Source organism: Tauraco erythrolophus, chromosome Z, assembly GCF_009769465.1.
Source record: "Tauraco erythrolophus isolate bTauEry1 chromosome Z, bTauEry1.pri, whole genome shotgun sequence".
Classification (NCBI taxonomy): Eukaryota; Metazoa; Chordata; class Aves; order Musophagiformes; family Musophagidae; genus Tauraco; species Tauraco erythrolophus.
The window spans coordinates 33,019,530-33,034,064 of NC_141496.1; the positions used below are offsets into that span (position 1 = coordinate 33,019,530).

General features: G+C 33.5%; 1 protein-coding gene across 1 annotated transcript in view; it reads right to left on the reverse strand.

The window, feature by feature from the left end:
* Positions 1 to 3,803: 3,803 nt before the first annotated feature.
* RFX3 (regulatory factor X3) overlaps positions 3,804 to 14,535 on the reverse strand; it is a 133,819-nt gene continuing 123,087 nt past the window's right edge. The window contains exons 12-17 of the mRNA XM_086629214.1: positions 10,631 to 10,728; positions 10,170 to 10,319; positions 8,410 to 8,618; positions 7,236 to 7,389; positions 5,029 to 5,071; positions 3,804 to 4,114 (exon numbers count right to left, since the gene is read on the reverse strand). Of these exons, the coding sequence (XP_086485340.1) occupies positions 3,876 to 4,114; positions 5,029 to 5,071; positions 7,236 to 7,389; positions 8,410 to 8,618; positions 10,170 to 10,319; positions 10,631 to 10,728 (893 nt within the window). The 3' untranslated portion in view covers positions 3,804 to 3,875. The remainder of the gene's footprint in view (positions 4,115 to 5,028; positions 5,072 to 7,235; positions 7,390 to 8,409; positions 8,619 to 10,169; positions 10,320 to 10,630; positions 10,729 to 14,535) is intronic.

Here is a 14,535-nt window from a genome sequence, read left to right on the forward strand (position 1 = left end):
TTAGAGAGAAAAGGGCCCAATTTTCAGAAATTCATACTGCTCCCTCAAATGAATGTTTTACACTGTTGTTGCATGTAAGTACCAAATTATACTTACATTACTAATAAATCTATTTTTTTGTCAGCACTTTCATGGCTATCAATGGTTGTTTTTATTTTCTAAAAACATTCTGAATGAAATTGGAATGCAGTGCATCTCTAATATAAAATTATTTCTAAACAGTGCAGATGTCAATTGGTCAGAATGACAAAGATATCAGATCATTTCTCCTAGGGAAAACAAGGTGAACAAAATAAGTATTTTAGATATTTTAAAATACCTCCCTTAAAATTAAATTTGTATAAAGGCCTATACATTCCTGAATGACAGAACGTTATCTGTTTTCTTATTCTTGAACTAAAGGTAGTAATGCTGTAAATTATCATTTTATAGGTAAATAATTTAAAATTTATTTTCAAAATTTTTTATGGAACTTTTTTTAGTAGATGATGCTTAAAGCATGCTACAATACAAAAGCAAAACAGAAATAATAATTGAAAACAGAAAAAAAAAAGCTTTAAAACTGATTTACTATGAGAAAGATGAAAGTGTACCAACAAATTTTAATAAATATAAAACTTTTGAAAATTGGGCCCTGTGTTTTGAAAAGGTAGTTTAACAACACCCATTCCCCCACGCTGTTCACTGTGCTATATTTGCTAATGGGGGAAATGCCTCTAAAGTAATTATTTTGGATTCCATGTCAAGATTAGATAAAACACATGAACCATGTCAACTCTCGTAATGTCTACCCTGTGGAGACATGCTACACCTCCCCAGTGCACTAACAACAGGCTTCAGAGCTGGTGTGGCAATGCAACCACATGCCACGCATTACAGAGTACAGACTGAGGTATTCGTATCTCTGTAGTTTAATGATTACTAAAACCCAACTATTAAATAGCAAGAGTGTGCAAAATGTTTTATCTAAGTGTTTGATTAAAATTTCAGTAAATGTAAAAAGAAAACAGAAGACCCCAAAACCTGTAAGTACACAATGCAGCTTACAGCAACATAGTTCTTCTAAAAAAGTCAGGTAAAATCTTTAGAATTTAAGCATAGAAATACAGACTCCATTCAGTTTTCTGAACCTGGGATAGTTCCAATTTGTTTTGATAACTCATTGTTTTTAGAAGCTATGAAATACATTCCATTTTTGTATTCAGATTTTTGTTCAGTTCTGTTTTGCACTTTGTGAACAGTGAAAAACTGAGTGGAGTGGGGAGCTAAATTATGAAAGATACTCAGGTCCCACCTTTTTCAGCAATCTAGATTTACCTATTACAATCGTACTCTTTTCTCAGCAACAACAAATCCAACATTAAACCAAGAAAGGACAATAATAAGAAAACATTATATGCCTGTCAACACAAAAATTGAAACAAGTACTACAGTATTAAAAAAAGCTGAAAATGAAAAAAAAAATGTTGAATTATTTTGCTTTATTTTTCTTGTAAACATCTTATAATGCACAATGAAGGGGAGTAAATATTTATCACAGCTTAGTTTTAGCATTTTTGGTGAAGGGTACACATGTGCTGATTTCCAAGGAAAAATCAGGACACACTGAGCGATATATGTGAGAACAAAATATATAATGAGATTCAGTGCATTTATGAGTTTAGAAATAATGAATATAAACCTCACTTTCACTTTTTACTGAGGCAAAAGCCATCTACTGACATTAGTAGGAATTATGCCTATATAGAATGAGAATGATGGGTTCACCTCCCAATTCTGCAAAAGAATTAATTTTGTACACCAATGTTAGGATGTTTTAGTTGATGTGCAGCTGTATTTGGAGCATATGTAAACTCTAGCAACAAACTTGTTTGCTATAAATATGCTGTTTATTTTACATGCTCTTCTCCCATTTGGTATATATGACTTTAAAGTGATTTTCAGACACACTGGATAAACCAAAATAAAAGAATCTCTAGTTTTCTTACACAGTCTTTTCTGTAAAGTTGATCTTTTTGTGCTCTACTTCACTTTTTGGCTTTTTTTGCTTATTTAATTCCACTATTTTAGTGTAGCAAATTCATGTGTCTGCATAATGAAATGTTTAAGAGAAAAATTTGAGTTGTTTAATGTCAATTAATATGGTCTCTATAAACTGTCATTATTTAACCATTAAAATGTAATATCTGGCTGATACCCCACAAAATATAGAAATCGAAAACATGCACTGCATTATGTACCTGCTCATTTATTTCTTTTTAGTTTTTAAAATTAAAACTAGGCAAGGGTTTAGAAAATATATAATCATGCTTGGGACTATGGTGAATCTATTTTGACATTTGAAGTTGGTATTAAAGCTAGTTTTGCTTTGCAAATTCCCAAGCAAATTTTATTTGTAATAAAGTGAAATCCAGCTAGAAATGAGAAAAAAATAGGTTTATCGTCATTCTAAGAGGGATATTAAAATCATTTAATAATAAAAAAATCCTTTTATTCTTTTGAAGGCTATGTAACCTGCCCTTACTTCTTAGGGAATTTGAAAATGACAGGCACACCTTGTTGAATTATTTTAAGAGTTAAGAACAACAAAAAGTACTAAGTCTTAGCTTCAGTTCTGTTTAAGGCACCATGTAATAGCCGAGGTACAATGATCCCTGATGTACATTCTTAAATGGCAATGGTCCATCTAGCCACCTATTCAAATTCTACACAATTGGGAATAAGTACAAGTGAGGTGTGCCAGTTACACTGCCTTATCTAATTTTGTAAAAATTTAAACCCACTTTAACAACAAGGAAATATTTTTGAACGGAGAATTATGCATGTTGCTACATTCCTTGCATTCTATAAATTATCTTTTCTAAGAGCAGCAGACTGAACCATTAGTAGGAAAAGACCTGGAACAGAAGAAAGTCATCCAAATGGAATGTTTTCCTGTATGTCCAGTTCAGCATAAGTAGCACGTACACATAAAATTAGTAATAATAATCAAGTCACTTCTTTTTTAGCTTTAGTTTCTAATAACTACAGTACCACTCAACAGCCAGAAACACCTGTTCAGTGGCCCCACATACAGAATCAGTAGTCTTCAAAACAGAGGAACTAGTATGCAAATAATATCTGGAACAGTTGATTTTAAAGGAAGCTTGCATTGTTTACATGATGGTCAGATAAGAAGGTACGTTTATTACGTACACGTTACCACATTCTGTTACAATTCTGTCACTTAAACTTGCTTCTTTCTCACAAAAAGAAACTAGGAGAAGAAGAAGAAGAAGAAACTTCCCAACTCTCCAGCATTATTATTACAAAAAATCCCCTTGAATGCTCACAATTTTATGAAAATAGTGTCTTCTCGTTGTCCAATGAAAAGCACCTTTTATAACAAATTTGATACATCTGCTGTCAAATAAGTATGCCTCCAGTGTAAATCAAAGAAAATAGTTCGTTTGATATTTCACAGAAGTGCATCTAATTAAAAACTTATCTATATGAAATCATAATAATAACAACTAATAATTAACATTAAAATATTTTTTAAAAAACTATGAAAAAAATTTAAATTATAAGAGGACAAAACTATTAACATTAAGCTTTGCAAAAATCTTCCTTGCATTTGATACTAAGAAAATTCTTCATATTGAGCGGCCAATGAAAAATGATTCTGTTTACAAAAAAATCTCTTTTTTTTTTTTTTTAACAGATCTGTCAAAATACATACACCCATTCCATTTAACAACTCCAATAAAAGAAAGTTCAGCACAGCTAAAATTTGACAACAGTCGACTTTTGGACTTATTATCTTTATTTATTTTTTCATATTAAACCCGAAGGGCTAATGTAATGGGGTGTGTGTTGAGGAGGGAGGTTTCACATTAGACTGCAGTGTATGTATTTCCAGTAGCACTGCATTGTCTGATAGTCTGAGTAGTTGCAACAATGTGCTCATTATGAATCGGGTTCAGGAGGTTCTGCTGTACTCCGCTCTCAAGCACTGGCTGCATGCAGCCCACCTGGAATGCCTGGTTTAGCTCTGTTTTCTCTCTCTTGGCTTGTGGCTCTCCATTTTCATCCAGCTCTTCATCTATTTCACTTTCAACTTCGCTGCCCTCATCTGCACAAACAAACCACCATGAAACTAGCACAAAGGGAAAAAATTCTAATACAAGATTCGTTATTTTGCAAATAATAGTAGAAATACAAAAAAATACAGGGAATACTAGCGAGTTGATAAAGCACAAACTGAAAATTTTAAATTTTAATGGAAAAAGTCAATTATTATCTTAAAATAGGTTAAAAGACTCGCAGCTTTGATCACTTGAGTTACACGTTGTTGATACAGTATGAGGAAAAAACAATTGCAATCTCAAAACCAATCTCTATCAATGTTAACTTCATATTGCAAAATGCCTCTCAACTCTAAGACATGATGAACAAAAGAGGCGTTACTCTTAATTACAGATAGGCAAACTGAGGTGAAGAGATTGGGGTGATTTTGTCACCCTAAATCACTCAACTAGTCAGTATAAGAACGTATGTCAAAATATGGCATTAAGAGGTTATAAGGAACTAATTTCTTTCCATCCTTTTCACTGACGAGTTATCTGACAACTACTTGCATGCAATTCTGCCTTCTTCACTTAGCAAAACATTTACTACAGATAAACATACATAACCATACTCCTGTCTTTATTCCCACAGCTGTTACACTCCTTTGTCCTATCAGATACAACTAAATCTGAGTAAAAATTGGAATAATTCTTGTGTCAATAATAAACATCTTTAAAATACATTCTTATTTTAAACCAAACCTACAATATTCTAGTCATTATTATATGCTGCATATTACATAGATAGCTTATTGTATCTATATATTAATGTACCCATATAACATATACATGCACTTTAAAGCATGATACAGCTCTAAATTATGTTTTACTGCATTTTTAAATCATAAGGACGTATTTTGCTCAAAGAGACACATTAGCTCTATACAGAGTTATACACTGGAGAGATTAAAATGCTTACCTTTATCCATATTTCCAGGGGACACAGCATTTAAATCACCAAACTGCAAAATAAATAATAAAAAATCTGGACACAGTCTTAAGCAAATGTGAACTTAAGAGTATCTGTGATGGAGCAGATCTGTGCTCCACTGGTTTAAGGCTAGCATTCAAATGCATGAACTTGGCTGCAGCCACATCCACAGTACAGCAATTCATTTTCCATTCCATCCTAGTCTTGTGCTTATTAAGACAATTATCACTAAGTAAACCCTCAAAAATTAAAATGGGAAAGTATAAACTTTTTTAAGATGACTTTGTCCAGGTCTTTGATGCTTGAAGTGAGCTATTTCTGTGTTGTATAAAGCCAGAAATGATGATGGATATCCATTCTGAACTGTCAGTATTTTAACAAAAAACTTTTTAAAATTTCCCAGAGATAACTTTAATTGTGCTGGAACAAAAATGAAGGTGTGTCGCAGTCTAGCAAATCTACCTGTAAGGCAGCTGAAAGGCACTGCTGAGAAAGGGTATACAATCTGATAACTGATTTACTGACATCAAAAAAAGACCTTTTTAAAAAAAAGTTGCTCACAAGCTAGATGTATAACCTTCCTCCCTTTCCTTCCCCAAATTCTCTAAGTTTCTCTTAAACAAGAATCAGGGCAAAATGCCATCAATGAATCTCAAATGAAAGGAGTGCATTATTTAGGTAAATGAATTTTATAATCATAAATGATGATACCAGTCTTTTTCAGAAGAATTTTGCCAATACCTGTGTCCCAAGCCGGGAGAAAAGGAAGGGAGAAAAATGAGAATGCTTTTCTCAGCTGCAACACCAGTTTCTACTGTCTTACAGTGTTTGTCAGACCATAGTCTTAGACTTCCTCATTTTATTTCAGTCATGGTCAGTGAATACACAGAAACATAAAAAGACACTAATGAGTATTTACTACTTCTATTCTGCCCCTCACCTCCAGAAGTTTCAGGTTGCTTACTTCCTACTAATATCTCCATCTTCAGTTTGGATAAACGTTTTAGAAGACCCTACACTACATATATGTCTAACATACACAATGTCTGTTAAGAAGACAAGAATGTAGTAACCGTGTAATTGTGCAGTACCTTACTGCAAATATAAGGTGACGCTTAAGCAAATATACTATTGGTGGGTCACTAAGCAGAAACAATGTTATTTAGTTTTTCTGAAACAGGTCATGATACATGATATAAAATCATTTGGCAAATAAAGCTGAGACATTTCCAATTTCTCTTGAAAGTATAGGATCTATTTATAGTATTTAATAAGCCTATCAGTACATCTTGAGGGAAGAATGCTACCTGATGCCAAATCAACTTGTGAAATGACTTGCAATTTCTCAGTAACATGGAATAGGATACAATCATTCCCAAGTGTAAAAATGTAACAAGTCTGTCCCATTAACTATCTAGCATATTTTCAAACATGAATTTTCCAGCACTTTTGTAGTGTAATTCTCTGATGAAAATTCTTGCACTCCTCACTATCTCCTTCAAATTAAAAGGTTAGATGAACTACTGGGAAAAACAGAGAAGAGATAAATGTTGCCTTGTAGATGCCATAGATGAGTATAAAAAAGTGGTTATGAATCGAGACTCTTGTTCTGGTTTTCAAACCAAGGATCTTTGAAACGCATGTATGAAAATCAACTACGTTGTAAATCTCTGTGTATGTCTGTGCTGGTTTTACCACATGCATGTGAACAAGCCAAAATTCTACATGCAAACCATTCTTCTCAAGCCAGTGGAGGTACTCAGCTCACTTGTGTTAACATCCATGTGGGAATTCAAAGTGTGCACAAATCCATGCAAAAAGATCCATGTAAAGGAACGTTCTCCTATTACTCTGTTCTTTTTTTTTTTTATTCTCACATAAAATATTCTGTTCTCAAAAACTAGAAAGAGGTTTTATCTTGATCAACATTTTTCAAACTGTGCATATGAATGAATCTGTAAACAGACTTGGAAAGGAGCAAGCTCATTTGGAAATAATTGGTTGTTCGAATTCATTGTGATTTTAGTACTCTAACAATCGAACAAGTTTGAAACTGTTGTATGTATTTGTAACCCAATCTATTGTTACATTGCAGAACATTTTACAGCTCCACATCAATTTAAAAAAATTTGCAAAGACACATACCCAAATTCATCACTAAATCTATCAATCTAGTCTCTTATATATTATCTTACCTCTCCCATAACTGCAATAGGTGTCTCTCCTGTTGCCTGAGCAACACGATGTTCTACTAAGTAAAACATGTATTCATCGTAAAGCAAGCGGATCAGATGAAAAGAGCCAAAGCTAGCAGCACTGCGCAAGGTTAAATCTCGAATCACCATTGAGCTATTCGAAAATAGAAAAATATATATATTTATGTATTACATGTCATAGTCATTTTAACACTCATCCATGTAGACATTTCACCTCAAAACTAATATTCTCAAAAGCAACATTACCCACAAATGTCTGATTTATGGTGTCTTCAGAAAGAGATGTCCAGGAAGGGCAATCATTTGCTTCTCTCCTTTCTCTGAAGGTATTGTTGAACACCGGATTACATAACAAATAACCAGATTGTTTTGTTTTCCATTTTTCTTTGGGTTTATATATGCATAACTACCAGTACTTGAGCATGTGTAAAACCTAACTTGAAAGAAAACTTTGTTGAAAAAGAAAACTTTGTTGAAAACAGAAGTAACTAAATTGGTATGAAAACTATTCGATTTTAAACAAACTAATGCTTAAATAGTGTCTGTTGTGTCCACCTTCACAGTACAAAGGTTTCAGTTGCCATGATTTTAAAACTTTGAAACTTAAAATTACAAAAAGATAGGCTTCTGTGTACATATTATATTGACAAATTCTTGTATGTTCAGCAAGTAGTTGCTACAGTAATTTTCAAAGAACAAGGTTTACTCTGATAACTGTTTCAATAAGCAGCTAACATGGAATGCTTGTCTTAATGTTCTTTCATACATTAAAAACAGGTTTTGTCTTCCATATCTAATGAACATAGATACCACAGTGTTTTAATAAACAATATTAAAAATAGTGGCTTAATAATTGTGTAGTTATTCAACCCAAGTATTTCATATTATATTTCTAACTCAGGACAAAATTCCACCTGCATTCATTCACACATGGCCTTTAAAACAATAAACCAGGATCGTTTAATTCCCTGCTGATTTGCAAGCAGACCTGAGTTCAAGGTTAACAACAATAATTTTCTCAAAAAAACCCCACGTTTTTCTTGACTTAGTGAGCCAGCCACTGTTTGATACTACATCTGTCAATTTTACTAGAGTGAACAATTCAGCAAATAACAGAATAGTTAGAATGTTTTGGAAGTCTATTAAATACTACCTGTAGAAAGACCATTTTAAGAGAAATTGCCGTGCTGCTTTAGGAAAGCTGGGTCTTCCTTCATATGGTTTCAATGCTTGCATCATTACATTATCAAGCCAGGCAGCCCACTGCTCCAGAGTGCTCTGCTGTTGAAGAGTCATCTTGAAATCTGTTTCTAGTCTCTGAACCATGTTGTCATCACACTGGCACACCCAGGAAGCCTGCTCCTGTTACAGCATATGGCAACTCTTGAATTAAGGATATATAAGCCAAAGCACAGAACGTAATTCTTTCTCAAAGATTAAGCAATTCAATGGATGTAAAGGAAAAAAAACCCCACTTACTAGGCAAACTAAGAAGCAGTTTTTATTTTTATGTCTATCATAATTTTGTTGAAAGCAAATGGGTGAGAAAAGCATAATATATGAGAGAAGACCAAATAAAGAAATGAGGACAAACAATAGAAACGTCACAAGCATGTAGTAGTTTTCCATATTCATTTTGAAAAAAGAGTTTTATTTTCCTCATTCATTATTCTTCTACTGAAATATTTGGGACTTGTCAGTTTTTTCTGGAACTGCAGGCAGAGCAAGCAGGAAGAACAGCTAAATGGGGGGCTGAAGTAATAAAAGAAGTAGCAAGAAACAAGTGAAAGGTTCCTTTCACTCTGAAGAAGTTAAGCTTAAAGACAATTTCTGTAGTATCATCTTATAAAAGAAAGCTGTGTATGTAAAGAAGGATTATTTTGTTTGCTGACTATAGTCAGCAACAGAGTATACATTAAAGTACAACATAAACTGCATAGAATTGGAGAAACACACTCTGCATACAATAATAAGCAATTTAGTCAATGTTATCAAATTTAAATAAGGCTAGCTGGTCAATTCAGAAACTAAGAGACAAAAACGAAGACTCACTAACTGCAAGCCATGTCCTTAAACTCCCGCTATCATGTGCCAAGTTAACACCTCAACATTCACAGACTCTGTACCCATGTTAACATATTACAATACTTAATATGTTAACATATTGCAATACTTAATATTCTGTCTCTTTGGTCAAGTACTCTTGACTGACTTTTGTTAACGTTATTAATAAGTACATAAACAAGGATAAGAGAAAAACATGCAACCACCAGTAGTCTGGAAAATTTCAATTTGCTGGGCAAAAGGAAGAAAAATACTTTTCCTCAGAGGAGCAGAAACGTGTGGAGAAATTAAGCTCAATGAAAATATAAACTTACATTTTGTAGCTAATTGGAAATTAGTTCTAGTCTGTAGTAATCTAATCAATTACTCACGAGATCTTGTAAATTTAAGCACAGGCACTTAGGTACAGTATACTAATGATATTGTCTTTGAAATAATGAAACAGTCTCTACCAAAAACAATGTTGTGCATTTAATAGCTTTCAGAGACATTCAAAAGCTACGCTGCTATCTGAGATCTAATTCTAAGATATAATTCATGCTATTACTAAGACATCGTTCATGGTACCCATTCTAAGAATGCATTCGCTCTACACTTGCATAGAAATTGGAAGAATATGTACATTTCAAGGCACTAAATGGAAACAGATAATGGTTCTGAGCTGTCACTATCTTGAAGTGTAAGTTGTCACATTTGGACTGAATCATTGCATATCTAAATCAGTAAAATGTTCACATTTCTCTTTCTGGATAGAATAATGATAACTAACACTAAACTTCAAAATCATAGAGGAAATAACACCTTTTTTGTTAAAAAAAAAAAAGTCTGTTATTTAAAGCACTGTTTTACCTGAACATTGGCAAAATCAACACGGTTAAGATCATTGAGCATCTGGTTGATCTGAGAAGTATTCTGAAGCACAGCACGAGCTGCTTGAGCCAGGTGATTAAGAGATGTGTATCTTCGCAGAGTCTGGGCAAAGGCACTTACAGCGGCAACCTATGAAGAAATTAATTTATTTTTAAATATTGTACTCTTTATCTGTAGATTAATTCTACAGATCAAGTGTTTACCTTCATTTTAATATTCTATATTAATAAGCCCTCATATGTGGCTTATGTCCATGTGGCAGATCAAATAATGTTTTCTTCATAATTTTTTTGATAAAACTAAGTTATTTCCTCTTCCATTATTTGATGCTTAATGCTAAACATGAAATTTAGCATTAAAGTTAAAATGCTGCTGCTTTTAGATGCTACTGCCCACTTGGTTTGCCATTGCAAGAATAATACTGCAACAGTTTTGTCTACCTTGGTTTGTATCATCCTCTGTGGAATATTGTTCATGGCATTTGAAAGCCAACCTTCAAGGCTTTTTGCAAAATTGCGAATGGCTTGGGTCAAGGCACCTGTGCATTAAAGAATAAAAACAGAATGAAAAGAAAGCAAAATACCTGTCTTGAAATGTTTTGCATCCTCAGTACTTATGTACCCAATGTTCAGGTCCACTGCATTTACTTACTGAAAGACAAATTCACTCTAAGTTCAAAATGTCTCATTCAGATATAGACTATGCAATTACTATTTTAGTTTTGGTTTAATACGCAGTTCTGACTTTCTCACCTAACAATATTTCAAGAAGTTTGTGACCAGCCGTATTGTTTTTGGCCTTCCTATAGAAGAATGTCAGTAACTGCCGCAGTTGTTGTGATGGAAATTTCCATCACAAACTTCCAGCTTTCCACTTCATCTAGGCACCTCTTTTAAAGAGCAAAACTCTGGGAAAAAAATTCCAGTTATCAGAATACTGCAGTTTCATCAAATAAGTCCAAAGCAACCTTTAGCCAAGTCATGGTGCTGCTCACTCCAGTTTTAAAGAACAAAATCCAACATGCAGTGCTTAAGGATATCACCAAAAACAAGACGTAGGAGTGTATTTCACTGACAGAAAGTGAGATTATTCAAATGGCTGTGGAATCCCTGTGCGTTTTTTTCTCTACTATAGCACCCACGGAACTGCTGAGTGGCTGACAGAGATTAGAGAGAAATCGAAGAAGCCATTATAGCAATCTCCACTACTCAGAATTTAAGTTTTAATTTTTCAAAGGAGGAGGACAGGAAGTATTTTCCCAAGGAACTGTGACTGGAAAAAAGAAAATCATATCTCCTGAGTAGTAGAAACCTCACTTTCCTATACCTATCATTTGCTCATTGACACAATAGCATCCACAGTTGCAAAACGGAGCAGACAAAAAGAAAAAACTACACGTTTCTAAAGACTAGTAGAGAATGAATGCAATTACAAAAGTGAAGAGGAAAAAATTAGAAAGAGGAAATCATATTTCTTTTTGAACTCTCTTAGCTACATGTGAGAAGATGCAGTCCAACTAAAGATGACTGGATTCTGTTTATAAGGCTGAATACTCTGGTAAGTAAGAAATAATACTGATAGAACTTGTCTTTAAGAAATCCTCTTTTACTGTTTGTATGATTGATGATTGCTTTTTTAATAAAGCTTTCTACTAGCAGTGCAAATTTACTAAAAGAAAAAACGTATTCTTCATGACATCTTTTTTATGTCTTCAAATTTGCAGTTATAAGCAGTAGAATCCATATCGGCAATTTATATAACTGACCACACATTTGGATGCTTAGCTGAACACAATTTAATTCTTACCAAGTATCTGTATTAGCTGAACACTCTATGGAAAAAAGTTTTTTTCCCCCTTGAGGTTTCCTCATGGAGAACAAGCTTTTTTCTTCAACCCTGTCAATCACCTAGCTCATTTGTGCTGCTTTATAAATAATTTCTGTGCACTTACTAATTAACTATGTATTCACTCACGTTTTCTTACCTATAGAACAAGAAAATGCAAAGTGGAAGGAATAATGTAAATACTGTATGAATGATACTTAGACATTTAAAGAAAATATTACTGCTTTTTCACTTCTAATTTGCTTTTTACTCTTTTTCACCCAACTATATATTACAGAATTATTTGCATCACTGTAACGTTGATTTCCTTTAAAAATAAACATGGAAAAGCAGCTCAGGTCTTAAGAAAGGCTGGGAAAACTAGGAAGAAAGAGGAGCAAATGAAAGGAATTCTAAGTTCCAAAGAAATAAAACAGCTAAAGTAGATAATCGGCATCAGTATTGTATAGAACAACCATGAATTTCTAATAAGCTTTGGAGATACCATATTAAATACAGAATTTTTCTCATACTCCACCCTTAAGTACACATCCAGCCATTAACAAAACCTTAAGTACCTACATCCTCAAAGCCTTCTTCTAAGTTCCTCTGGCTACCATAGAAAAAGAAGAAAACCCTTTCAAAGAATCACATGGTGAGTGTAGTGCATAATAATTGGCCTGAGTTAGTTAAACATCACTAGATACACATTAAATGATGTAGCAATGGCAGTTACAGATAGGAAGTTTGATTTGGATAAGCACCTAAAAAGCTGGAGTTCTCAGCTGAAAACACTGACATGCAAATCTCATAATAACAAGGCTTTACAATCTTTCCAGTACTTTAAATTTTTGTCTGCCTGGAATTGTGCAATACAGTGTAGAAATACGTTTAGCATAAATTGTCCACGTCTGATATAAACTAACTCACAAGCAAGTTTGTTACTGCCCATTCTGTTACTTGTGAAGATGCAAAAAGTCCATTCTAAAACATAATAGCTCTGGTCCATTGCCAAAGACATTAGATAATTATGGTCTTTACTCCTGACTCAATGGATAGCGTTTCACTTTTCTTAGCAAAAGGAAGTTTGCTGTTTTAGGCACAGCAATTCTTCCTTCATTCTGTGGGTACTAAATATTTCAGCTGACAAATTTAACATAGAGGTTAAAAATAAAACATTTTTTTCCTCAGTGGTAATTTTTTTTCTATTCCAGTAATATGTATCATGCAGCTGAGTAGCACAGTTAGACTCTTCTAAAAGAAAAACACTGAAAATCTAGACATGAAGAAAGATAAAGCCTAAAAAATCATATGCTTACTTCAAGCACTTTCCAAATTATTTATTTTGTCTATTTTGAGCAGCTGCTGTCAATATCTTACCACTTATTCAGGAAAAAAAGTCATAATATGCTTTTCATGAAGCATTTACAGTACTCTTCCATCTACAGAGTCCAAATTTCCTATAAACTGCTATTTTCCCACAGAAGACCATGAATTTGTCTACTTCACCCAGCTCCATTATTGTCATAGTCAACCAGTAAGCACAATCTTAAGCCTTCCTCTTGCTGTCTTGTAATGGCTGGAGATATTTTAATTAAAAAGCAGGAGTTAAAACACTAATAATATTTTAAATATTTAACAGTGAAGAGAGAACTTGTATGGACCATCATTGAAGCAAGGCTGACTAGAAAAAGCATTAGCTTGTCCTAAACATAAAAATAAGAAAATATAATATCTGCCTTCCACAGGTAGCTCAGTGGCTGGACTTCTGACCAGAAAACCACTCGACTGTTCACAAAATAAGAGGCAGATGAATTTATCCTTGGATTAGATCATGTGTTTGCATCGAGAATTCTGATAGTCATCCTAAAAACAGGAATGTCAAACACAGTAGGTATGAATTATTCAAATATGACTGGTAATTCTGTAAAGAATGAAATAGCATGAAAAGGACCTGATGCCTGTAGTTATTGATATGAAATGATAGTGTCCCATTTTCTTGAAACTCTGTACTGGCAATGCCCAATGTATCTCATGAAACAAGGCAAGAAGACACCATAAGCTGAGGAGCTATCATATAGAAACTTCTTTAGAAACTGCCAGGCTGTGTAGGACAAGCAAGTGAAAAGAAAGGTGAAAGGCAGGTTTGATGAAAAACTGTGTTTGCACCACCTTCTTATTCAGAAAATAATGTGCTTTTGGAAGAGAGAGATTTAATTCAACCTATTAAATGTTATAATTAAATTATGAGGGTTTTTATCATTGCCTATTCACTTGTTATAGACTATATTACTCTGAAAATAACATCCTGCCTACTTACATTGTCATTACATAGAAAAGGAGAACAACAAATATAAACTAATGCAAAATAATCTATACAAGTATCGGCTGGCTGTCAATAATTGCACGTATTTGAGAAAACATTTTTCCTTTATTCTTCTACATTGGTTAAAATAAAAAATACGTCAATCTCTTACTTACTCTGTCCTTACAAAAAAGGTAAAACTGCCTTTGCAAATGG